The 27,779-nt window shown below is 46.3% G+C and overlaps 1 protein-coding gene across 1 annotated transcript in view; it reads right to left on the bottom strand.

Annotated features, from left to right (window-relative positions):
• The window catches only part of adam9b (ADAM metallopeptidase domain 9b), a 146,927-nt gene that overhangs the window by 87,386 nt on the left and 31,762 nt on the right, over window positions 1–27,779 (bottom strand). The window contains exon 6 of the mRNA XM_070873997.1: window positions 25,284–25,360. Coding sequence (XP_070730098.1) covers window positions 25,284–25,360 — 77 coding nt within the window. The remainder of the gene's footprint in view (window positions 1–25,283; window positions 25,361–27,779) is intronic.

Genomic DNA, 27,779 nt, shown 5'->3' with positions numbered 1-27,779 from the left:
CACATTATGGCGGTGGCCATTCTATCTTCTCCTGCGACCCACCAAAATAGAGCGGGGTGTAGCTAAAAAGCACGAGATGGGCCCCAGTGTCTGCCCTCAGCCGGGAACTAATACCTCAAGTCTCTTACTTTCACTCTCCACAACTTGGATTTCTCACCACCACCACCTCTCATAAAGGTGCTGCTCTGTGCCGATCTTATGGCTCACATGCCACCGTAGGCAACTAGGCCCATACAGTAGACCCTGGTCTCCAGTCATCTCGGACCACCTTGCCACTGGACCAAGACCTTGCTCTGCTAAGCTGGTGTGGTAGCCGGTGTGCAATGGCTATCCCACGTTAAAAGAACTCACGCACAGGCATTTTCCACCCTTCAAAATGAAGTTCAGGACCTGGAACGTCAGGACCCTCATGGACAACCCCAACAGTAACAGACTGGAACGTCGCACTGTTATCATTGCCTGAGAACTCAGACGTTTCGACGTTGACATTGCCGCCCTAAGTGAGACCCAGCGGGCAGGGCAAGGCCAGCTCAAAGAGCAAGGTGCTGGTTACACCTTCTTCTGGAAAGGCAAATCAGAAGAACGCCATCTCCATGGAGTTGGCTTTGCCATGAAGAATGTGCTGGTGGGCTGTCTCAGTGACTCCCCTTGCGGGATAAGCGAACATCTCATGACTCTTCGGCTCACTCTAGCCCTGAACCAGTGTGCTATGGTCATCAGTGCGTTTGCCCCAACACTGGATGCTACAGACGAGACCAAAGAGGAATTCTATTCCAGCCTCGAACAATCCCTGTCCCGAATACCAACAGGTGACAAGCTGATCCACCTTGGCGATTTCAACGCAGACTCGGAAAGGACACAGATCTTTGGGGAGGTGTGATCGGCAGAAAACCAACTCCAGCGGTACCCTGCTCCTGACAAAATGCCTAGAATATGGCCTTGTCATTACTAACACTTTGTTCCGTCACACAGACAAGTACAAGGCATCATGGCAACATCCTTGCTCCAAACACTGGCATCTGCTCGACTACGTCATCGTTTGAGCGAGGGATCGCAAGGACGTACACATCACCCGCGCCATGACAGGAGCCGATGACTGCTGGATGGACCACCGCCTAATCCGCTCCGTTATTAACATCAATATTGCCCCAAAACAGTGATGGCAACAGAAACAGTGCCGCAGGAAAATCAACGCAGAGGCACTCAAAACCCTGACAAGAAAGCCCTGTTCAACTAGTGCCTCACTGTCAACCTGGCGACCCTCGATGACCCAGAGACACAGAGTGCTAACAGCGCCTGGTCAGCCCTCAAGGCTTCCATAATCATCACCTGCAAAGAGACGCTCGGTCACACGATCAGGAAACACTAAACTGGTTTGACGAGAACGACCAGGAGATCCAGGAACTAATAAGCCGCAAGCAAAAGGCATTTCTGAACTTAAAGCAGCAACCCAAATCGAGAGCAAGAAAACAGCTTTACAGACGACTGAAGGCTGCGGTCCAATGAAAAACCTGCTACCTAAAGAATAAGAACATAAGAACATAAGAAATAAGAGCAGGAGTAGGCCATTTGGCCCCTCGACCTGCTCTGCCATTCAATAAGATCAAGGCTGATCTGATCATGGACTCAGCTCCACTTCCCTGCCCGCTCCCCATAACCCTTTACTCGCGTATTGCTCAAAAATCTGTCTATCTCTGCCTTAAATATATTCAATGACCCAGCCTCCACAGCTCTCTGGGGCAGAGAATTTCATAGATTTACAACCCTCTGAGAGAAGAAATTTCTCCTAATCTCAGTTTGAAATGGGCGGCCCCTTATTCTAAGACTATGTTCCCTAGTTTTAGTTTCCCCTATGAGCGGAAATATCCTCTCTGCATTCACCTTGCCGAGTCCGCTCATTGGGCTCAATTTTGGTCAAGAGTTCCGTTTTTTTTTGGAGTAACTTTTTCTGGTGTAACTTAAAAATCCCCAGTTTCCCCAATCAATTTTCACCAGCGTAACTCACTTAGTTAAGTTTCTTTTAGGTTAGTTTTTTTTCTCAAAAGGGGGCGTTACCAGCTACCTATGCCAGTTCTGCCCATTTCGGCAACTTTGACCAGCTAATAGTTTCTCCATTTTTACTTAGGCCAGCGTTTGTGGCCACTTGAGAAAACCCTTGCGGCGAGATAAATATATTGGCGCAGGTAAGTACATTGGAGGCCATCGGTCTGGTATAGGGGCGGGAAGCGGAGAGGACCCAGACATAAACCAACCAAGCCTTACCCTTAGCAATGTTTGCAAACAAAAACTACTAACAATTCGAAAAGAAATAAAAAATTTACTACCTTCATCTTCAAACTGCAATTCACCTTTCTGCACTCGGTCCGGGAAGGCCGCGGGCCGGTGTGGGAGGCCACTCGGCCTGAGCTAGGGGCGGGACAATGCACCGGGAGGCCACTTGGCCTGGGCTAGGGGCGGGACAACGCACCGGGAGGCCACTTGGCCTGGGCTAGGGGCGGGACAACGCACCGGGAGGCCACTTGGCCTGGGCTAGGGGCGGGACAACGCACCGGGAGGCCACTTGGCCTGGGCTAGGGGCGGGACAATGTACCGGGAGGCCACTTGGCCTGGGCTAGGGGCGGGAGCGAGTAAACTGGCCGGCACCAGGATTCAATGGAGAGGCTGCAAGCAAATCAACGGAGAGGCTGGGGGCGGGCGGGTGGGTGGTGGAGAGTGGGAGGGAGGGAACTGGCAAGCACCAGGAGCCACAGAGAGGGAGAGGCTGCAATTCTAGATAACAGCAGCAAACACATTTGAATAAGTCAACAGGAAACTTTGATTCAGTAAAAGTAGAAGTGGCTTTTCATTTCCGTTACAGAGCTATATCTGAACGCGAGCATATGAGTTCCCTCCCCGCCTCCTCGTAAATATCGGGGTCTTTATCTCACAATCACTGTATTTCAGACACTTCCCTGCTTTTATACTCCATCCACTTTGCAATAAAGGCCAAGATTCCATTGGCCTTCCTGATCACTTGCTGTATCTGCATACTAACTTTTACACTCATAATAAATGGTCAGACCAAGTACTGTGTGTAATGAGCAAGTGTGACCTTAGCTCCTTTATTATAGTTCCAGAGTGCAGGTACCTCGTGGGTGGCCTGCTTATATACTGTGATCTCAAGGGATGCTGGGATCCCTTGGGACTCCAACAGGTAGGCCCTTTGGTGGACAGGTGTGACGCAGGTTACAAGGGGTTAAATACATAACTTCACTCCCCCGTGACGTCAACAATACACTTATTTACAAGGTGAGACGATCTGGTGCTTTGCGCTCCCTTGTCGATCGCCTCGGTACAACTGCTGGTGTGGGTGGGTTGGTTGGTTCTTCATTAGGCTGTTGGGCTGCTGGGGATGATGAGTTCTGTTTCGTGGTCAACTGTGATGTCAGTTGCCACTTGTTTGTGTGTTGGAGGGTCAAAGTTGGTGGTGTCCTCTTCAGGTTGTACGTAGCTGTTGGTGAACCACAGTTTAATTTGGTCCAAGTGTTTTCTGTGCATTTGTCCATTGGTTAGTTTGACCTGAAATACTCTACTCCCCTCTTTGGCTGTGATTGTGCCCGCGAGCCATTTGGGACCATGTCCATAATTGAGCACAAACACAGGATCATTGATTTCAATATCGCATGACAAGTTTGCGCGGTCATGGTACACACTTTGTTGATGCCGCTTGTCCTACATGTGATGATGGAGATCAGGGTGGACCAGAGAGAGCCTTGTTTTAAGCGCCTTTTTCATGAGCAGCTCAGCTGGGGGAATCCCGGTGAGTGAGTGGGGTCTGGTGCAGTAGCTGAGCAGTACTCAGGACAACTGGGTCTGCAGGGAGCCTTCCGACACGCGTTTCAAGCTTTGCTTGATGGTCTGAACTGCCCGTTCTGCCTGGCGGTTGGATGTGGGCTTGAACGGCGCAGATGTGACATGTTTGATCCCGTTGCGGGTCATGAATTCTTTGAATTCAGCACTGGTGAAGCACGGCCCATTGTCGCTGACTAGGACATCAGGCAGGCCGTGTTTGGCAAACATAGCTCATAGACTTTCAATGATGGCCGTGGACGTGCTTATAGACATTATTGCACATTCAATCCACTTTGAGTAAGCGTCCATGACAACCAAAAACATTTTGCCTAGGAATGGGCCCGCATAGTCTACGTGGATCCTCGACCAAGGTTTGGATGGCCAGGGCCGCAAAATTAGCGGTGCCTCTCTGGGTGCATTGCTTAACTGAGAGCAAGTGTTGCACTGGAGCACACATGACTCTAAATCTGAGTCGATGCCAGGCCACCACACGTGGGAGCTGGCTATGGCTTTCATCATCACGATGCATGGGTGGGTGATGTGCAGTTCGCAAATGAATGTGTCTCTGCCTTTCTTGGGCAAGACTACGCGATTGCCCCACAAAAGACAGTCCGCCTGCAGGGACAGCTCAGCTTTGCATCTGAGGAATGGCTTTGTTGTAGGCATTAGGCACCTGCTGAATATATAAAACACTAGGCATTAGGCACCTGCTGAATATATCTAAACTCATATAAGTTTAAAGCGGCCACATATAAAATGGCTGCCCAAGCATGATGGGAACCCCGTTAGTCAAGTAATGAACTGGGGCTGACCGAGCAATGACCGAGCAATGACCCTGTGAGGCCCACTACCAGGAATGCGGTGGAGGAGGATTTCCTGGAGTGCATAAGGGATGGTTTTTTAGACCAATATGTTGAGGAACCAACTAGGGGGGAGGCCATCTTAGACTGGGTGTTATGTAATGAGAGAGGATTAATTAGCAATCTCGTTGTGCGAGGCCCCTTGGGGAAGAGTGACCATAATATGGTGGAATTCTGCATTGGGATGGAGAATGAAACAGTTAATTCAGAGACCATGGTCCAGAACTTAAAGAAGGCTAACTTTGAAGGTATGAGGCGTGAATTGGCTGGGATGGATTGGCGAATGATACTTAAGGGGTTGACTGTGGATGGGCAATGGCAGACATTTAGAGACCGCATGGATGAACTACAACAATTGTACATTCCTGTCTGGCATAAAAATAAAAAAGGGAAGGTGGCTCAACCGTGGCTATCAAGGGAAATCAGGGATAGTATTAAAGCCAAGGAAGTGGCATACAAATTGGCCAGAAATAGCAGCGAACCTGGGGACTGGGAGAAATTTAGAACTCAGCAGAGGAGGACAAAGGGTTTGATTAGGGCAGGGAAAATGGAGTATGAGAAGAAGCTTGCAGGGAACATTAAGACGGATTGCAAAACTTTCTATAGATATGTAAAGAGAAAAAGGTTAGTAAAGACAAACGTAGGTCCCCTGCAGTCAGAATCAGGGGAAGTCATAACGGGGAACAAAGAAATGGCGGACCAATTGAACAAGTACTTTGGTTCGGTATTCACGAAGGAGGACACAAACAACCTTCCGGTTATAAAAGGGGTCGGGGGGTCTAGTAAGGAGGAGGAACTGAGGGAAATCCTTATTAGCCGGGAAATTGTGTTGGAGAAATTGATGGGATTGAAGGCCGATAAATCCCCAGGGCCTGATGGACTGCATCCCAGAGTACTTAAGGAGGTGGCCTTGGAAATTGTGGATGCATTGACAGTCATTTTCCAACATTCCATTGACTCTGGATCAGTTCCTATAGAGTGGAGGGTAGCCAATGTAACCCCACTTTTTAAAAAAGGAGGGAGAGAGAAAACAGGGAATTATAGACCGGTCAGCCTGACATCGGTAGTGGGTAAAATGATGGAATCAATTATTAAGGATGTCATAGCAGTGCATTTGGAAAGAGGTGACATGATAGGTCCAAGTCAGCATGGATTTGTGAAAGGGAAATCATGCTTGACAAATCTTCTGGAATTTTTTGAGGATGTTTCCAGTAGAGTGGACAAGGGAGAACCAGTTGATGTGGTATATTTGGACTTTCAGAAGGCGTTCGATAAGGTCCCACACAAGAGATTGATGTGCAAAGTTAGAGCACATGGGATTGGGGGTAGTGTGCTGACATGGATTGAGAACTGGTTGTCAGACAGGAAGCAAAGAGTAGGAGTAAATGGGTACTTTTCAGAATGGCAGGCAGTGACTAGTGGGGTACCGCAAGGTTTTGTGCTGGGGCCCCAGCTGTTTACACTGTACATTAATGATTTAGATGAGGGGATAAATGTAGTATCTCCAAATTTGCGGATGACACTAAGTTGGGTGGCAGTGTGAGCTGCGAGGAGGATGCTGTGAGGCTGCAGAGCAACTTGGATAGGTTAGGTGAGTGGGCAAATGCATGGCAGATGAAGTATAATGTGGATAAATGTGAGGTTATCCACTTTGGTGGTAAAAACAGAGAGACAGACTATTATCTGAATGGTGACAGATTAGGAAAAGGGAAGGTGCAAAGAAACCTGGTTGTCATGGTACATCAGTCATTGAAGGTTGGCATGCAGGTGCAGCAGGCGGTTAAGAAAGCAAATGGCATGTTGGCCTTCATAGCGAGGGGATTTGAGTACAGGGGCAGGGAGGTGTTGCTACAGTTGTACAGGGCATTGGTGAGGCCACACCTGGAGTATTGTGTACAGTTTTGGTCTCCTAACCTGAGGAAGGACATTCTTGCTATTGAGGGAGTGCAGCGAAGGTTCACCAGACTGATTCCCGGGATGGCGGGACTGACCTATCAAGAAAGACTGGATCAACTGGGCTTGTATTCACTGGAGCTCAGAAGAATGAGACGGGACCTCATAGAAACATTTAAAATTCTGATGGGGTTAGACAGGTTAGATGCAGGAAGAATGTTCCCAATGTTGGGGAAGTCCAGAACCAGAGGTCACAGTCTAAGGATAAGGGGTAAGCCATTTAGGACCGAGATGCGGAGGAACTTCTTCACCCAGAGAGTGGTGAACCTGTGGAATTGTCTACCACAGAAAGTTGTTGAGGCCAATTCACTAAATATATTCAAAAAGGAGTTAGATGAGGTCCTTACTACTAGGGGGATCAAGGGGTATGGTGAGAAAGCAGGAATGGGGTACTGAAGTTGAATGTTCAGCCATGAACTCATTGAATGGCGGTGCAGGCTAGAAGGGCTGAATGGCCTAATCCTGCACCTATTTTCTATGTTTCTATGTTTCTATGCCTTGGATACAAGATAATTATAATGAACTAGTGATTTCACACAGCCGAAACCCGAGGAAGAGAAATAAGGGGAGAACCTGCCTCACATAACGAGGTCATTAATCAGCCCGAGCTGACAAAAGCCGAACATGCAGTTCCTGAGGTATCAGGGAAATTCGATTGGGTTAAAGAAACCTATTTGTAATCTATAAGCGTTATGATTGGATTGTGTCCAGCCGAAGTGGGCTAAGTAACTGTAGTAAACTGTTGTAAAACATATAAAGATCCATGAAACCCTTTGTTCGGCGGAGTGAAGTGCCTGGATCCAGTCCTGAGGCTTCCTCCCTGCTGGCGTTAATAAAGGCTGCATTGGCGTTGGAACCGACTCTGAGTGTTGAGTGATTCTTCTGAGAAAACATTCACGCTAACAGCTTAATCACTTCCCGCATCTCCACTGGGACACTGAACCAGCTCCCATGGAGGACACAGTTTTTTTACCAGGGAGAGTAAAGGATCCAGGCTGGTCCAGGTCTTGATCTAGGGGGCCGTAACGGGGGATTGCTCGCTCTCAAATGCCTCCATGACCATGAGTAAGTCCTCTGGCTGTGCCATTTCCACCCCGGTGGTGGGCAATGGTAGCCGACTGAGGGCATCTGCGCAGTTCTCTGTGCCCGGTCTGTGGCAGATTACATAGTTGTATGCCGACAGCGTGAGCGCCCATCTTTGGATGCGGGTAGAGACATTGGTGTTAATCCCTTTGCTCTCCGAGAATAGCGATATGAGCAGCTTGTGGTCAGTTTCAAGCTCGAACTTGAGGCCAAATAAGTACTGGTGCATTTTTTTAAACCAACAAACGCATGCCAGAGCCTATTTTTCAACCATGCTGTAGGCCCTTTCAGCCTTGGACAAACTCCTGGATGCATACGCAACCGGTTGCAAAATTCCTGATTCATTAGCCTGTTGTAACACACACCCGACCCCGTATGACGACGCATCGCAAGCTATCACCAATCGTTTACATGGGTTATACAGGACAAGCAGTTTGCTAGAACACAATAAATGTCTGGCTTTCTTAAAGGCAGCCTCTTGTGAATTCCCCATACCCAGTCGTCTCTCTTGTGCAGTAGCGCATGTAGGGGTTCTAGCAGGGTGCTTAACCCATGTAGGAAATTACTGAAGTAGTTAAGGGGTTCCAGGAACGACCGCAGCTCCATCACGTTCTGTGGTCGTGGCGCATTCTTGATGGCCTCCGTCTTGGCATCGGTGGGCCTGATGCCGTCTGCTGCGATTTCCTTCCTAAGAATTTGACATCCTGTGTCAGGAAAACACAATTCGAGCGTTTCAACCTGAGCTCCACACAATCCAACCGACTAAGAACCTCCTCCAGATTCTTCAGGTGCTCCATGGTGTTCCGACCTGTAACCAATATGTCGTCCTGGAAGACCACTGTGTAAGGAACCGACTTTAACAGGCTCTCCATGTTCCGCTGGAAGATCGCTGCGGCCGACCGAATCCCGAACGAGCACTGGTTGTAGATAAACAGACCTTTGTGCGTGTTGATGCAAGTGAGGCCTTTCGAAGACTTCTCCAGCTCCTGCGTCATGTAGGCTGAGGTCAGATCCAGCTTGGTGAATGTCTTCCCTCCAGCCAGGGTCGCGAATAGGTCGTCTGCCTTGGGTAGCGGGTACTGGTCCTGCAGCGAAAAATGGTTAATTGTTGCTTTATAGTCCCCGCAAATTCTAACTGTACCATCCTCCCTGAGTACCGGAACAATCGGATTGGCCCAATCGTTGAATTCCACCGGCGCAATGATGCCTTCACGTTGTAGCCTGTCCAGCTCGATTTCCACTTTTTCATGCATCATGTACAGTACCGCCTGAGCCTTGTGGTGGATGAGTTGCGTACCGGGAATCAAATGGATCTGCACTTTCGCCCCCGAGAAGCTTCCAATGCCTGGCTCAAATAACGACGGGAATTTGCTTAGAACCTGGGTACATGCGGTGTCGTCGATGGACGAGAGCACTCGGATGTCGTCACAGTTCCAGCGGATTTTTCCCAGGCAGCTTCTGCCAAACAACCTGGGGCCATCCCCTGGCACAATCCATGGCGGGAGTTCGTGTACTGCTCCATCATAGGAGACCTTGACTTCAGCATTGCCAATTACAGGGATTAGTTCCTTTGTGTAAGTCCTTAGTTTGGTATGAATGGGGCTGAGCTTGGGCCTGTGTGCCTTCTTTCCCCACAGCCTGTTGAAGGCCATTTTACTCATTATGGACTGACTTGCCCCTGTGTCTAGCTCCATAGACACTGGAATACCGTTCAGTTCATCTTTCAACATTATTGGTGGCCTTTTCTTTGTGAACATGTGTACCCCGTACACCTCTGCCTCCTCCATACGAGTTTCCAATTCCGTCTGATCCAATGTGGATCAATCTTCCTCTGCAACGTGGTGGTTTGCAGGGTTTGCAGGGTTTGCAGCTCGCCTGCACATTCGTTGGAGGTGTCCCATTGTTCTGCAGCCATTGCACACTTAGTGCTTAAAGCGGCATTGATGGGGCTGATGATCACCCCCTGTTGCAGCGGGATTTTTTAAGGCAGAGGCACCTGCTGAATATATGTATGTATGTCTGTTTAAAATGGTAGCCAGATATAAAATGGATGCCAGGGGCTTCGCAAACATGATGGGAACTCAGTTAGCCAAGTTAGCTAAAACGCTGACTGAGCGTTGACCCTGCAGTGCCTGGTATCAAGAATGTCTTGAATTAACAACTTGAGACAAGAGACCATAACAGAACACTGCAGTACCTAGTACGGAATGTCTTTAAATCAATTACTCCAGATGGGATACCTAGCAACCATGTTGAGATAAGAAAACTAGGCACCGGCAGAATCCCCGAGCAACAGAGATAAGGGGGCCTGGAGAACATCACAAGGACATGAATCAGCCCCAGCTGGCATAAACCGAGCATGCTGCCCCCTGATGTACCGGGGTTAATTCTATTGGCCCAAAGAAACCTATATGTAATCTATAATCGTTATGAATGGATTGTGTCCAGCCGATGTGGGCTGAAGTAACTGTAATGAACTGTTGTAAAACATATAAATATCGATGGATTTCTTTGTTCGGTGGAGTGGAGTGACTGGAGTTGGACCAGAGGTTCTCTCCCCGCCGGCGTAATAAAGGCCGTTTTGATGTTGGAACCGACCCAGAGTGTTGAGTGATTCTTCCGGGAAAACATTCACGCTAACACCCCCGTAGCGCCAACAGGGTGTTAACTGCCTCGCATTAACAGATGATGGCGGACTTTGGGTCAATTGAGGTCGGGCCACAGCAGCCGGCGTGTACGCTCTGCCCTGTATATTTCTGCTCAAAACCGATGTTACTATATGCACAGTACTGGCCGAAACTTCTTTGTTCTGCAAAATCTGCTTGGTGTTGTCGCTGGTGGACATAAATGCCTGGGCTATCATTATGGCTTTACTCAGATTTGGAGTTTCTACAGTCAACAGTTTGCGAAGGATTGTCTCATGTCCGGTGCCCAGTACAAAAACATCTCTGAGCATTTGTTCCAGGAATCCCTCAAACTCACAATGTCCTGCGAGGCGCCTTAGTTCGGCGATGTAGGTCGCCACTTCCTGGCCGTCCAATCGTTGACACGTGTAGAACCGATATCTCGTCGTCAAAATGCTTTCTATAGGATTTAGGTGCTCCCGGACCAGCGTACACAGTTCTTCATAGGATTTATCTGTTGATTTACCTGGGGCCAGAAGATTCTTCATGAGGCCATAGGTTGTTGCCCCACAGACAGTTAGGAGGATCGCCCTTCGTTTGTTCGCGTTCTCGACCCCTTCCAGCTCGTTGGCCACGAAGTACAGGTCCCACTGTACTGCTGCACTTTGCAATCTTTCTCCATTTAAATAATGACGTCCTCCTTGATTTTTTTCTGCCATAGTGCATGACCTCACACTTTCCAACATTCTATTCCATCTGCCAAATTTGCAAGGTGTAGTTTATGAAAATTGCATATTGACCAGAATTCTGAATTATTCGTGCTCTGAGAAATGAGTGAAAACAGAAAATCTAGTATCTTCTGCTGGATGAATTACTTGTAAGAAGTAACCCCTGAGTGAATTGATGAATAACAAGAAAGCAAGATAGTCTACCTCAGAAATTCGGTCGCGAAGATGCAAGCAACCCTTTAATGGCCGATTGCCAACACGCAGACTCGCAGCGCTACTGCGCATGCGGGAACATCACCATTCTCCACTGCGCATGTGCAGAAGTCCTGGCACATTTTCCAGTGCAGAACGCAGGCTCCATCCCCCGAGTTGACTGGCCACGCTGCGCGACTGCAGTGAAGAGGCCAGACAGCGGCCAAAGTTGCAACATTTTTTTTCTGCCGCATCTCCGAAAGTACATAAGCGGCACAACTCCGGTAAGTGTACTGAAAAACGGGCTCGGTCAAAATTGAGCCCAATATCTTATAAGTTTTAATAAGATCACCTCTTATTCTTCTGAACTCCAATGTTGCCCAACCTACTCAACCTATCCTCATAAGTCAACCCCCTCATCTCCGGAATCAACCTAGTGAACCTTCTCTAAACAGCCTCCAATGCAAGTATATCCTTCCTTAAATAGAGACCAAAACTGTACACAGTACTCCAGGTGTGGCCTCACCAATACGCTGTACAGTTGCAGCAGGACTTCTCTGTTTTTATACTCTATCCCCCTTGCAATAAAGGCCAACATTCCATTTACCTTCCTGATTACTTGCTGTACCTGCATACTAACTTTTTGTGTTTCATGCACAAGGACCCCCAGGTCCCTCTGTACTGCAGCACTTTGCAATTTTTCTCCATTTAAATTATAATTTGCTTTTCTATTATTTCTGCCAAAATAGATAACCTCACATTTTCCCACATTATACTCCATCTGCCAAATGTTTGTCCACTCACTTAGCCTGTCTATATCCCTTTGCAGATTATTTGTGTCCTCCTCACAATTTGCTTTCCCATCCATCTTTGTATCATCAGCTAACTTGGCTACATTATACTTGGTCCCTTCATCCAAGTCATTAATATAGATTGTAAATAGTTGAGGCCCCAACACCAATCTCTGCGGCACCCCACTGGTCACTGTTTGTCAAGTGGAAAATGACCCATTTATCCCAACTCGCTGTTTTCTAATAGTTAGCCAATCCTCTATCCATGCTAATATATTATCCCCAACCCCGTGAGATTTTATCTTGTGCAGTAACCTCTTATGTGGCACCTTATCGAATGCCTACTGGAAATTCAAATACACCACATCCACTGGTTCTCCCTTATCCAACCTGCTCGTTACATCCTCAAAGAACTCCAGCAAATTTGTCAAACATGATTTCCCTTTCATAAAACCATGCTGACTCTGCTTGATTGAATCATGCTTTTCCAAATGTCCCGCTACTGCTTCCTTAATAATGAACTCCAGCATTTTCTCAACGACAGATGTTGGGCTAACTGGTCTATAGTTTCCTGCTTTTTGTCTGCCTTCTTTTTTAAATAGGGGTGTTACATTTGCGATTTTCCAATCTGCTCGGACCGCCCCAGAATCCAGGGAATTTTGGTAGATTACAACCAATGCATCCACTATCTCTGCAGCCACTTCTCTTAAGATACTAGGATGTAAGGCATCAGGGGACTTGTCCGCTTTTAGTCCCATTATTTTATCTAGTACTAATTCATTAGTGATAATTATTGTATTAAGTTCCTCCCTACCTATAGCCCCTTGATTATCCACTATTGGGATGTTTTTAGTGTCTTCTACTTTGAAGACTGATACAAAATATTTGTTCAACGTCTCTGCCATTTCCCTGTTATCCATTATTAATTCCCCAGTCTTATTCTCCTGGGGAACAACATTTACTTTAGTCACTCTTTTCCTTTTTATGTACCTGTAGAAACTCTTACTATCCGTTTTTATATTTTGTGCTAGTTTACTTTCATAATTTATCTTCCCTCTCTTTATCATTTTTTTAGTAGATGGTGGATGGAGAAAGCACAGGTAATCCAGCAGGTAGTCAACAATGTAAGAATAAAAGTGTTTATTAATGATTAAAATTGATTCTGTGCATATATAAATGTTAAAAGTGTAGATTATACGGAAAGGCCCGTTTGTGTTGAAAGCCCACAGGTTGCCAGTATGAGCTGAGTTTTGAAACAAAAGAAACAAAATGAAAGCCATCACAGGTTGCCGCATGGGTTTTGTGTATTGGAAAGGCATTTACTCTAATCAAGAGATGGCTGAGCCAGGCCAGACAGCCACATGTGTGAGGAGAGCCAATAAGGAACTGCCCTGGAACCAAGGTCCAATCATGAGGCTTTTGGAGGGATAATGGCTTTGAGAGGTTTAAAAGAACTCAGCCAAATACTTTTCTCTCTCTCTTGAGCCAGCCAGCCAAAGGGAAGTAACATATATCACTCTTTATTATAACCTCATTGTATCTGTTGTAACTAAGTTGGATGTGCATGTGTGTGTATTTTTTTTAAATAAACTGTTCCAATTGTTTTAGAAGAATTGTCTCACTGTCAAATTTAATGCCAAAGATTTAGAAATCTTACAATTGGTGGAGAATGCGGGCAACTGGCGAGACAGCTTTTTGATGATTCTTTTGAACAATTGGAAATCTCGGGAGTTGCGATTCTAATCTGTGTTGCGAATATAATCGATTCAACGGGTCGGGAGAAATTGCGTCTTAAAAAGGAGAGCGGTCATCTCGATAGTTGTAACTATTTAAGTGGGGTGGGTTGGAACTATTTAAGTGGGGACCACCAGTAGTTATATTCAAAAGACACAGGATGAAGAAATCGGTCATGGACAGAAGGCCAACAATAAAAAGTAATGTTGAGCTAGTTTATCAGGAGAAGTTGCCCAAAAAGCTCCCAATACAAGATGTAGAAGAGTTAATGGCACAGGCATGGTATGAGGATAGACCTGTGTCATTTGGGGAGATGGTGAAACTTATCCAGGAGAGGGTAGATAAGTGAGAGATATGGCCAAAACAGGCAAACAGTCTCATGGCATTTAGCGCATTTTATTGTGCCAGGAAAGATGAGGAATTAATGAGGCAAGACGCCAAAGTGATACAAGATTTGAAAGAATTGCAAGTAAAAGAGATTCAACTAAAAGAGAGATTGAAGGTATAAAACAACAAAAGGAAGAAGGCCTCCAACTTGTGAAGCAGTTAAAAGAGGGAGAAATACAGCATTTAAGACAAGAAATTGGCTCATTAAACCATAGTATTAAGCAATTCGAATGAGGGGCTGAACAGGCAGCTTCACTGCTACAGCAACAAAGCCTTTCAAACTTAAATGCCACCATAGCCGTTGTTGAAGCAAATGAAAACAAATTAGAGTTAAAAAAATATAAATTGGAAAACTTGAGGCTCCAGCAAGAGATAGAAGATGCTAGGGATGCATTAAGGGAAATCATTAAGAAGCCACAAAGGGAGATCACTCCCAGTGCCAACTAGAAATAGCGAGGCTAAAAAGTAAATTAGGGGAGCAGCAGGCCCTGGTATCCGCAGTAACACGGGGAGCCATAACAGAAACAGAAGGGGAAAAGGGGGGGACAGATTGGGAAGAGGAAGAAGGTCAGTATAATTCCCAGGAGGGTGGTGCAGGATGGGATAGCTTGGAGACACAAGAGCCAACCGTAGCCGTAGTAACCACTTCTTTACGACGTAATACGCACGGTCACATCACCAGTAACCATACCAACTCACAGCCCATATCCTGTGCTGACGCCACTGCGTGTAGCCACAAGTTGGGGCCCTTTAATGATGGGGACGACCTACTGGAAGTTAATAGGAGGTGAGCAAATTTCAGGAGGGGTCACCCCGAGTTGGAAGAGAGAGACTTAACACGAGTCCTCTTCTTGGCCTGTACCACTTCCCTAAAAGATGATCTGCCAGAAGCAGTCCTCCAGCCTGGCGCAGCGGCCGATGCACTCATGACTGGGATCCTAAACCATTTAGGGATCCAAAACTTGAACTTAGTGGCTCTGCTTAATCAGACCAAGCAGCACCCAGAAAAAACCCATAGAGCCTTCAGTAATCGCCTGTACGATATCTATCAACGTACGCAGAACCAGGTACCCACAAATGCTACAGTAGGAAAGAATCAGGAACAATTTAAATCGATGTTCCTGATCTAACTCCACCCTTAAGTTAAAACCACCCTGGGAATAGACATGAGGTCCACCAATCAGTGGACATAGAGACCAGCATTCAAATAGCCTGTGAGGTGGTAAAAGACCAGTTAAAGGGGAAGTCACCACCCACTGCAAATAAACCAGTGTCAATGATGGAGGGATCTCGAAACTACCCCTTTAAGGGACAGTGCTTTAATTGTAAGAAGGTAGGCCACCTAGCAAAAGACTGCACCAGATGCAGACCAGCACTGAACCATAGATACCTCCCGAGGGACGAATCCAAGCCCTCTGGGACAGATCAACCATTGGATCAATTGATAACCCTTATACAAACCCAAATTGCCACAGGAGGATGCAAAATCATTTACCGGTGCACGCAATCGCCGATGCACACTCATTAGAGAGACCCATTCCAGGATCGACCCTATGACGGGGTTCTGCCCCCAAAGATTGGTCGGAAGTGGGATTCCGGGGTGATGGTAGCGGGAGACCAGTAGTCCTTGTTGTCTTAAAAGGGGGAAGACAGCAGATTATGCTAATCGATACTGGCTCAGCCATTACCATCATCCACACCCCATACCCTGAACGCCATGTGGCAGCGGGCAAGGGTTATATGACCCTTAAAGGGTTTAACGGTGATACAGGGAAGGCCATTGAACTTCAGTTGGAAGGTCTCACCTGTAAGGTCCCAGCACCAATGCTGATGACCACCCCCGACGGAAGGGGAATTTTAGGGACTGATGTGTTGGATCAGTATGGCGCGGTGATAGATTATAATCGGGACTGTTTGGATGGGATTGAGAGATAAGGCAGGAGTGATAGAAATTTCAGATGCTCACTCAGTTTTTGCTATTAAAAAGCCATTGGAGTATGACGCTCCAGGGAGCGAAAATGAAGCTGTGGCAAAACTAATTCAGGAACACCTAGCGGCGTTTGCCAAATGCGAGCATGACTGTGGAAAAATGGCAGGTGAGGAATCTATTGAGGGACCCCCCCACTCATTCACTAAACAGTACCCCATCCCAAGGGAGAGTCACCCTTACATCCAATTCACCATAAAATCCCTACTCGAGCAGGGTGTTCTTAGGATAGGCACTTTCACGACCAATTCACCCGCATGGCCGGTTAAAAAGCCTGATAGCAGCTGGCGACTGACTTTTGATTACAGAAAATTACATTCTGTAATACCAGCCTGCTCACCGGTAGTAAGAGAAACTCCCACCATATTATCTCAAATTCCTGCTGGTCCCCAATACTTTTCCACCCTCGACATCGCCAATGGATTCTGGAGTATCCCTGTTAAAGGGGAAGACCAGTACAAATTTGCGTTCACATTTGAGGACCAGAGCTACACCTGGACATGCTTGCCTCAGGGGTTCCACAATGCCCCCACAATATTCCACAAAAGAATAGCTGCAATTTTAAAAGACTTTTCCCACCCTACCTGCTTGCTGCAGTACGTAGACGACCTACTGCTGGCAACAGACAGCATGGAGGAGCATCTGTCCCTGTTGCACAAACTTTTGACGTTGTTGGCTCAGGCGGGACTAAAGGTGAATCCCCGTAAGGTTCAATTAGTAAAAGAACGGGTCACCTTTCCAGGAGTGTCCATTTCTCCAGAGGGATCATCCCCCGACTCTCACAAGGTGGAGATAATACAGCGGCTGCCATTACCCACTTTGAAAACAGCCCTACGATCATTCTTGGGTTTGGTGGGGTACCAAAGGAAATTTACCCCAGGCTTTGCAGAGTTTGTAAAGCCCCGTATGATTTAATAAAAGTGAAGGGTGATGACATACGCCCGGCATGGACTGATCCCACACCCAGTCTGTGGCTGAATTAAAAACTGCAGTGATACAGGCTGCATGTCTGATCTCTCCTGATCCCACGCAGCCCTTCCATTTGGAGGTCGGGGCCACAGAGCAAAGCCTCACTGTAGTTCTGTACCAAATGCGAGCTGATCGACGACAGCCCATTGTATAAGCATCTCGAATCCTGCAGGGGGCAGAAAAGACGTATACCACATGCGAGTGCCACCTACTGACCGTCTCCTACTTTTATTTCTGGGTTACAGGCTACAATCCTGCACAGCGGACACACACCTCTGAAACTACTGATGAAACCTGGAGATTCGCTAGTTTCCTCGCAGCGCCTCAGCAAATGGACATTGGAATTTATGGAAAGAGACATTGATACAATTTCCAAACCCACCACCTTGCTGCCACAATTTCTGATCTATGAGGGGGACCGTTACCCCTGATTAACTTTGAGACCCATCCTGTGCAGAAAGAGCCCATACAGGGTGCCTCAGATGTCTTCATTGATGGGTTCTCATGTCACATTGAAGGATCCCCTCACACCGGATATGCTGTGGTATTGCCAGAAAGAACTATCCAGCGAGGATGCAACAGACAGTCTTTACAATATGCAGAAATCGCCGCACTTCTAACTGCTGTAAAGGAGACCTCAGATAGACCTGTGAATATTTGGTCTGATAGTGCCTACGCTATAAACACCATGCTCTCCCTGCCCCTATACCACAAAAATGCCGATTGTACGATAGACGGTAAGGCCCTGGTCCATGGGCCCTGGTTACGCCTGCTCTAGACATACCTTAAACAGCGATCGCAGCCCTGCTTCATAGGAAAGGAAGCAGTCCATCGAAAAGGGGGTCCACATAGTGAGGGAAATTCCAGAGCAGACAGAGCAGCCAAGGATGATGCGATTGATGGGAAGATAGAGGCTATAGTAGTTGAGCCCTGCAATGCTGTTAGCAAGGCCTCCCCAACAGATCACCTAGATTTAAAATCCTTGCAGCAGTAATACTGGTCACATGCTGTTGTAAGCACCTGGCAGACCCCTTCCTCAACCAACAGCCTGGGCTCCCAATACCATACAAGCCACTGGCCCTGACTCAGATGAGCAGTTGCTGATGTTCAAAAGAAAGCTAAATGCCTGCCCGGTGGTGTGTGTTCCACCAGAGGTGGATCAGGAACTGCTTTCCCTCCTTCACTCCCACCCCACAGCAGGGCACTATTCGACCCTGGTAACCTTCTACAAGGTAGCATCCACAGCTTGGTGGCCTTCCATGAGGGAAACAATCAACCAATACATGGCATGATGCCTACCGGGCCTGCAACACAATCCTCCCTCATGCACTAACCGAGCCTTGCTTCAAAGCGTACCCCCACCTCAAGGGCCATGGACTCACCTCCAGATAGACTTCATTGGGCCACTTCCACAGGCGCAAGGCAATTTTCAGCATGCCCTAGTGGTGGTGGATCAATTCACTAAATGGATCGAAGCATTCCCCTGCCGCTCCAACACTGCAATCACAGCAGCCAAAACACTACTGAATCATGTGTTTTGTAGGTGGGGAGTACCAGTACAAGTGGACAGTGATCAAGGTTCACACTTTACCGGTAAAATTTTTACCCACCTGCAGGAAATGTTGGGGATAAAATACAAATTACTATTGCTCACTGCCCCCAGTCATCCGGAGTGGTCGAAAAGGGGAACAGGACCCTCAGGTTAATGTTTAAAAAATTGTGCGCGGACCAGCCCACTCAGTGGGCTAACATGCTGCCACTGTGCTTAATGGCAATGAGGTCCACACCTCATAGACCAACAGGGGTCTCCCCATATCAGGCCATGATGGGGAGGCTCATGAGAACACAAGGCCAGCTAACACTAACAGGGATGAATACCCTGACAATGAAAACATGTAGTTCCAAGTGGCTGGAACAAGTTGTAGATCACACCGATCAGATCAATCGATTTGTGGCCACCAAATTGGGGAAGTCAAGAAGACAAATTAAAAGGTACTTTGACAAGAAAGTACTTTGAATACGAGGTGGGAGACTCAGTAATGATTCCAAATTATGGGAAAAAGAAGCTGCCTTTGAGCCCAGGTGGTGGGGACTGCATAAGATTATAGACCATTTGAACCCCACGGTTTATTTGATTCAGTTACCGGGGAAAAAGGGTGTTCAGTACAAGAAGTGGTTTCACATTAATCAGCTAAAAACTGCCAAAGAGTAAATACTGCACTGATCTCGTTTCCCACAGACCATGTTAAGGATCCTCATGATTGTCAGGATGATACAAACAGTAGTAGTGATGTTGGGGAGGGCATCAAACAGGAAATTAGGGGTGCATGCAATAAAGGTGCAGCAGTTATCATGGGTGACTTTAATATGCATATAGATTGGGCTAACCAAAGTGGAAAAAATACGGTGGAGGAGGATTTCCTGGAGTGCATAAGGGATGGTTTTCTAGACCAATATGTCGAGGAACCAACTAGGGGGGAGGCCATCTTAGACTGGGTGTTGTGTAATGAGAGAGGATTAATTAGCAATCTCGTTGTGCGAGGCCCCTTGGGGAAGAGTGACCATAATATGGTGGAATTCTACATTAAGATGGAGAATGAAACAGTTAATTCAGAGACCATGGTCCAGAAGTTAAAGAAGGATAACTTTGAAGTTATGAGGCATGAATTGGTTAGGATAGATTGGCAAATGATACTTAAGGGGTTGACTGTGGATGGGCAATGGCAGACATTTAGAGACTGCATGGATGAACAACAAGAATTGTACATCCATGTCTGGCGTAAAAATAAAAAAGGGAAGGTGGCTCAACCGTGGCTATCAAGAGAAATCAGGGATAGTATTAAAGCCATGGAAGTGGCATACAAATTGGCCAGAAATAGCAGCGAACCCGGGGACTGGGAAAAATTTAGAACTCAGCAGAGGAGGACAAAGGGTTTGATTAGGGCAGGGAAAATAGAGTACGAGAGGAAGCTTGCAAAGAACATTAAAATGGACTGCTAAAGCTTCTATAGATATGTAAAGAGAAAAAGGTTAGTAAAGACAAACGTAGGTCCCCTACAGTCAGAATCAGGGGAAGTCATAACGGGGAACAAAGAAATGGCAGACCAATTGAACAAGTACTTTGGTTTTGTATTCACTAAGGAGGACACAAACAACCTTCCGGATATAAAAGGGGTCAGAGGGTCTAGTAAGAAGGAGGAACTCAGGGAAATCCTTATTAGTCGGGAAATTGTGTTGGGGAAATTGATGGGATTGAAGGCCGATAAATCCCCAGAGCCTGATGGTCTGCATCCCAGAGTACTTGAGGAGGTGGCCTTGGATGCATTGACAGTCATTTTCCAACATTCCATTGACTCTGGATCAGTTCCTATCGAGTGGAGGGTAGCCAATGTAACCCCACTTTTTAAAAAAGGAGGGAGAGAGAAAACAGGGAATTATAGACCGGTCAGCCTGACATCGGTAGTGGGTAAAATGATGGAATCAATTATTAAGGATGTCATAGCAGCGCATTTGGAAAGAGGTGACATGATAGGTCCAAGTTAGCATGGATTTGTGAAAGGGAAATCATGCTTGACAAATCTTCTGGAATTTTCTGAGGATGTTTCCAGTAGAGTGGACAAGGGAGAACCAGTTGATGTGGTGTATTTGGACTTTCAGAAGGCTTTCGACAAGGTCCCACACAAGAGATTAATGTGCAAGGTTAAAGCACATGGATTGGGAGTAGTGTGCTGACGTGGATTGAGAACTGGTTGGCAGACAGGAAGCAAAGAGTAGGAGTAAATGGGTACTTTTCAGAATGGCAGGCAGTGACTAGTGGGGTACCGCAAGGTTTTGTGCTGGGGCCCCAGCTGTTTACATTGTACATTAGTGATTTAGACGAGGGGATTAAATGTAGTATCTCCAAATTTTCAGATGACACTAAGTTGGGTGGCAGTGTGAGCTGTGAGGAGGATGCTATGAGGCTGCAGAGTGACTTGGATAGGTTAGGTGAGTGGGCAAATGCATGGCACATGAAGTATAATGTGGATAAATGTGAGGTTATCCACTTTGGTGGTAAAAACAGAAAGACAGACTATTATCTGAATGGTGACAGATTAGGAAAAGGGGAGGTGCAACGAGACCTGGGTGTCATAGTACATCAATCATTGAAGGGTGACATGCAGGTACAGCAGGCGGTTAAGAAAGCAAATGGCATGTTGGCCTTCATAGTGAGGGGATTTGAGTACAGGGGCAGGGAGGTGTTACTACAATTGTTCAGGGACTTGGTGATGCCACACCTGGAGTATTGTGTACAGTTTTGGTCTCCTAACTTGTGGAAGGACATTCTTGCTATGGAAGGAGTGCAGCGAAGGTTCACCAGACTGATTCCCGGGATGGCGGGACTGACATATCAAGAAAGCCTGGATCAACTGGGCTTGTATTCTGAACTGGAGTTCAGAAGAATGAGAGGGGATCTCATAGAAACGTTTAAAATTCTGATGGGTTTGGACAGGTTAGATGCAGGAAGAATGTTCCCAATGTTGGGGAAGTCCAGAACCAGGGGTCACAGTCTAAGGATAAGGGGTAAGCCATTTAGGACCGAGATAAGGAGAAACTTCTTCACCCAGAGAGTGGTGAACCTGTGGAATTCTCTACCACAGAAAGTTGTTGAGGCTAATTCACTAAATATATTCAAAAAGGAGTTAGATGTAGTCCTTACTTTTAGGGGGATCAAAGGGTATGGCAAGAAAGCAGGAATGGGGTACTGAAGTTGCATGTTCAGCCATGAACTCATTGAATGGCGGTGCAGGCTCGAAGGGCCGAATGGCCTACTCCTGCACCTATTTTCTATTTTTCTATGTTTCTACACCGGCCACGAACGAAGCGGAGGGCAGATGGACAAGCGGGAGCTGCAGCATGACTCATGAACATCATCAATCATCAATGTGCTTTGAGAAGCGACGGTGCACCGAAAATACGTGAAAGGGAGAGTCTCCGCTGGAGATGTTAATGGACTATAGTAAATCCCCTATGTGGCCTACACCCTAGGAGGTGGGGACAAAGTTAGGCCATCCACTTTTCTCCCTCTCCCTCTCAATGTCTATGATATGTGATCCCTGAGGAGATAAACCATATGAGGGATTAATAAGGATATTTCACCCTCAAGGTGGAGAGTTTGTAAGAATAAAAGTGTTAATTAATGATTAAAATTGATTCTGTGTATGTATAAATGTTAAAAGTATAGATTATATGGAAAGGCCTGTTTGTGTTGAAACAAAATGAAAGCCTACACGTTGCCAGCATGAGTTGAGTTTTGAAACAAAAGAAACAAAATGAAAGCCCCCACAGGTTGCCGCATGGGTTTTGTGTATTGGAAAGGCATTTACTCTAATCAAGAGATGGCTGAGCCAGGCCAGACAGCCACATGTGTGAGGAGAGCCAATAAGGAACTGCCCTGGACCCAAGGTCCAATTGTGAGGCTTTTGGAGGGATAATGGTTTTGAGAGATTTAAAAGAATCCAGCCAAAGACTTTTCTCTCTCTCTTGAACCAGCCAGCCAAAGGGAAATAACGTATATCACTCTTTATTATAACCTCATTGTATCTGTTGTAACTAAGATGGATGTGCATGTGTATGTGTTTTTTTTAAATAAACTGTTCCAATTGTTTTAGAAGAATTGTCTCACTGTCAAATTTAATTACAGAGATTTAGAAATATTACAACAACCACAACGGCGAGGATTCTTCAGCGCAGTCAAGGACAGAGAGCTCTCATCAAGGACAGCGAGGCAGTCAGTACCCACTGGAAGGAGCACTTTGAAGATCTCCTCAACCGAGACTCTGTCTTCGACGCGAGTGTCCTCAACTCCATCCTGCAGCATGCTACCCGCCACCATCTCAGCACAACCCTAGCCCAGCACGAAGTTGAAAAGGCCATCCGTCAGCTGAAGAACAACAAGACACGAGGAGCAGGTGGAATTCCCGCCGAGGCACTAAAGCATGGAGGAAAAGCACTCTTGGCACGAATGCATGACTTCATTTCTTTTATCTGGAAGGAGGAGAGCATGCCAGGAGATCTCAGAGATGCCGTAATCGTGACGATCTTCAAGAAAGGGGACAATTCCGACTGCGGTAATTACCGAGGAATCTCCCTGCTGTCGGCCACAGGGAAAGTCATCGCAAGAATCCTCCTCCATTGTCTTCTCCCTATGGCTGAAGAGCTACTCCCAGAGTCGCAATGTGGATTGCGTCCACTAAAGGGTACAACGGACATGATCTTCACTGCGCGACAACTACAAGAGAAATGCTGAAAACAGCAGCAACCCTTGGCCTTCTTTGACATCACAAAGGCCTTTTACACTGTCAACTGTGAGGGATTATGGAGAGACCTCCTCCGTTTCGGCTGCCCTCAAAAGTTTTTCTCCATCCTCCGCCTGCTCCATGATGACATGCAAACCATGATTCTGACCAATGGATCCACTACAGACCCAATCCACGTCCAGCCCGGGATCAAGCAAGGCTGTGTCATCGCATCAAAGCTCTTCTTGATCATCCTTGCTTCATCTCACCCTCAGCAAGCTCCCCGCTGAAGTGGAACTAAACTATAGAACTAATGGGCATCAAAGCTCTTCTCGATCTTCCTTGCTTCATCTCACCCTCAGCAAGCTCCCCGCTGAAGTGGAACTAAACTATAGAATTAATGGGAATCTGTTCAACCTTTGCCGCCTCCAGGCTAAATCCAAGGTTGTCCCATCCTCTGTCATTGAACTACAGTACGCAGATGACACTAGCATCTGCGCACACTCGGAGGCTGAACTCCAAGTCATCGTCAACACCTTCACCGAGGCAAATGAAAGCATGGGCCTTACACTAAACATCCATAAGACAAAGGTCCTCACCAACCTGTCCCCGCCACACAGCACTGCCCCCCTGGTCATCAAAATCCACGCAAGGCCTTGGACAATGTGGGCCATTTTCCATACCTCGGGAGCCTACTATCAGATAGAGCAGACATCGATGACGAGGTCCAACACCGCCTCCAGTGTGCCAGCGCAGCCTTTGGTCACCTGAGGAAAAGAGTGTTTGAAGACCAGGACCTCAAATCTGGCACCAAGCTTATGGTCTACAGGGCAGTAGTGATACCTGCCTTCCTATATGGCTCAGAGACGTGGACTATATACAGCAGACACCTCAAAACGCTGGAGAAGTACCACCAGCGCTGCCTCCCCAAGATCCTGCAAATCCATTGGGAGGACTGACACACCAACATCAGTGTTCTCGCTCAGGCCAACATCCCCGGCATCGAAGCACTGACCACGCTCGATCAGCTCCGTTGGGCGGGCCACATTGTCCGCATGCCCGACGCAAGACTCCCAAAGCAAGCGCTCTACTTGGAGCTTCGGCACGGCAAGCGAGCCCTGGGTGGGCAGAGAAAATGCTTCAAGGACATCCTTAAAGCCTCCTTGATAAAGTGCAACATCCCCACTGGCACCTGGGAATCCCTGGCCCAAGACCGCCCAAAGTGGGGGAAGAGCATCTGGGAGGGCGCTGAGCACCTTGAGTCTCATCGCCGAGAGCAAGCAGAAACCAAGCGCAGATAATGGAATGAGTGTGCATCAACCCAGGCTCCCCACCACCCCGCCCCCCACCCTTTCCTTCAACCACTGTCTGCCTCACCGGTGACAGAAACTGTAGGTCCCGCATTGGATTCTTCAGCCACCTGAGAACTCACTTTTAGAGTGGAAGCAGTCATCCTCAACTCCGAGGGACTGCCTATGATGATGATGATGATGTTTAGATGGGTGTTAAAGATACCACAGCACTATTTGAAGAAGAGTTCTCCTGGTGTCTTGGCCAATATTCCTCCCCTGCTGTGCACAAAATGACTGCAGTATTTGCCAACAAAACAAGTTGCTGCATTTCAAAAAGTAATTAATTGAATGTTTTTGAATGTGCTTTGAGACAATTCTGAGACATGGTAAGTTTTGAGTGATGTGATAAGGTGCCATACATCTATATGGATTTTTTTTTCTTTCTCAATGGCTTTAGATGAAAAGTATAATTAATAAGATTTAAGTCAATCATTTCAAGTAAGACATTCAGCTAAATTTAGGGATATATGAAGCTATTTTTAGTTGTTAAACAAAAGCAGTTGTAATACAATACCTGATACCCGAGCATGTGCTGAGCAAAACTTTGGAATTGTTAACATCCTCCACAACCCCGTGGTAGTAACAATGGATCTGAAATGAATGATTAATTGTGGATATTAATTATTGGGTTTTACAGTATAAATAAGCATGACATTATTGCGATGGTACCGGCATTACTTCTTTGTTTTTAGTGAAGAGCTGAGTGGCCTAGAGAAAATTGCAATGATTTCCCCTCGCCCACACCTCTATTTTCTTCCTCCTTACAAGAGTACAGATCCACGGGCTGGATCACTCTCCACTCCCCTGCTCAATTGGCTATTCTTCATATATGAGCCTAGAAAGTGACTGTTCGCAGCCTGTTTAACTATGAGCGCATTACAACTCAGTTAGTCCTGAGCTCATCTGACAGCTACACACACACCTTTCAGCAGAAGTTATTGGATAATGATTGGGAATGCTAGCAAATTTTCTCTGCTCTAATCCAGGACATGGAGGCAAATTCTAGTGCCCCTACTACTGCCCAAGTTAGGTCAACTAACTCCACACAGACCAACACTTAAATCTCGTTTAAGAACATAAGAACATAAGAAATAGGAGCAGGTGTAGGCCATACGGCCCCTTGAACCTGCTCCGCCATTTAATACGATTATGGCTGATCCGATGGACACAGATCCACTTCCCTGGCCACTCCCCATAACCCCTTATTGCCTTATCGGTTAAGAAACTGTCTATCTCTGTCTTAAATTTATTCAATGACCCAGCTTCCACAGCTCTCTGAGGCAGTGAATTCCACAGATTGACAAACCTCAGAATAGAAATTCCTCCTCATCTCAGAATAAGGAGCCGCCCATTTAAAACTAAGATTATGCCCCCTAGTTCTAGTCTCCCTCTATCAGTGGAACCATCCTCTCTGAATCCACCTTGTCAAGCCCCCTCATAATCTTACACGTTTCAATAAGATCACCTCTCATTCTTCTGAATTCCAATGAGTAGAGGCCCAACCTATTCAACCTTTCCTCATAAGTCAACCCTCTCATCTCCGGAATCAACCTAGTGAACCTTCTCTGAACTCCCTCCAAAGTAAGTATATCCTTTCTTAAATATGGAAATCAAAATTGTTTGTAGTATTCCAGGTGCAGTCTCACCAATACTCTGTATAACTGTAGCAAGACTTTCCTGCTTTTATACTCCATTCCCTTTGCAATAAAGGCCAAGATTCCATTGGCCTTCCTGATCACTTGCTGTACCTGCACACTAACATTTTGTGTTTCATGCACCAGCACCCCCAGGTCCCGCTGTACTGCAGCACTTTGAAATTTTTCTCCATTTAAATAATAACTTGCTCTTCGATTTTTTCTGCCAAAGTGCATGACCTCACACTTTCCAACATTATATTCAATCTGCCAAATTTTTGCCCACTCACTTAGCCTGTCTATATCCTTTTGCAGGTTTTTTGTGTCCTCTTCACACATTGCTTTTCCTCCCATCTTTTATCGTCAGCAAACTTGGCTACGATACACTCGGTCCCTTCATCCAAATTGTTAATATAGATTGTTCATAGTTGGGGTCCCAGCACTGATCCCTGCTGCACCCCACTGGTTACTGATTGACAACCCGAGATTGAACCATTTATCCCGACTCTCTGTTTTCTGTTAGCTAGCCAATCCTCTACCATGCTAATATATTACCCCCGAACTTTTATCTTGTGCAGTAACCTTTTATGTGGCATCTTGTCAAATGCCTTCTGGAAGTCCAAATACATCACATCCACTGGTTCCCCTTTATCCACCCTGTTCATTACATCCTCAAAGAATTCCAGCAAATTTGTCAAACACGACTTCCCCTTCATAAATCCATGCCTGACTGAATTATGCTTTTCCAAATGTCCTGCTACTGCTTCTTTAATAGTAGACTCCAACATTTTCCCAACCACAGATGTTAGGCTAACTGATCTATAGTTTCCTGCTTTTTGTCTGCCTCCTTTTTTAAATAGGTGCGTTACATGTGCAGTTTTCCAATCTGAGTACTACTTCCAACTTAGTGCCAATTTCTGCCAAATTCTAAGAGTTTTATTTAACGGGCCCATGCTAACCAATACTGGTCATTAAAACTCTTACAGCTAACATGTTCTGTCGAAAGAATCAACCCAAAATGTTAGTTTCTCTGTTCTTTCCACAGATGCTGATTGACCTGTGAGTCTTTCTAGCATTTTCAGTTTTTGTTTCAGATTTGCAACCTTTGGAGTTTCTTCTTTATTTTAAGAGAAACCACATTCTGTCAATCGGTCGTGGATTTGACTCCTATTCTAAGCAGTCACACAATCTAGAAAATCAACAAATTGAAAATTTCCAAACTTTGAATTTGGACATAATTAATACAATCTTTCTGAAAGACCGTGCATGCTAATGAGTACAATGAACTTACTTGCTGTACAGTCATACAGTTTCCTAATAAATGCATGGATAAATATATGCAAATAACTTTGAGGCTAAGGATAGGAGATAAAGAC

This window comes from Pristiophorus japonicus, chromosome 3 (assembly GCF_044704955.1).
Source record: "Pristiophorus japonicus isolate sPriJap1 chromosome 3, sPriJap1.hap1, whole genome shotgun sequence".
Lineage (NCBI taxonomy): Eukaryota > Metazoa > Chordata > Chondrichthyes > Pristiophoridae > Pristiophorus > Pristiophorus japonicus.
This window is presented reverse-complemented; position numbering and strand designations above follow the sequence as displayed.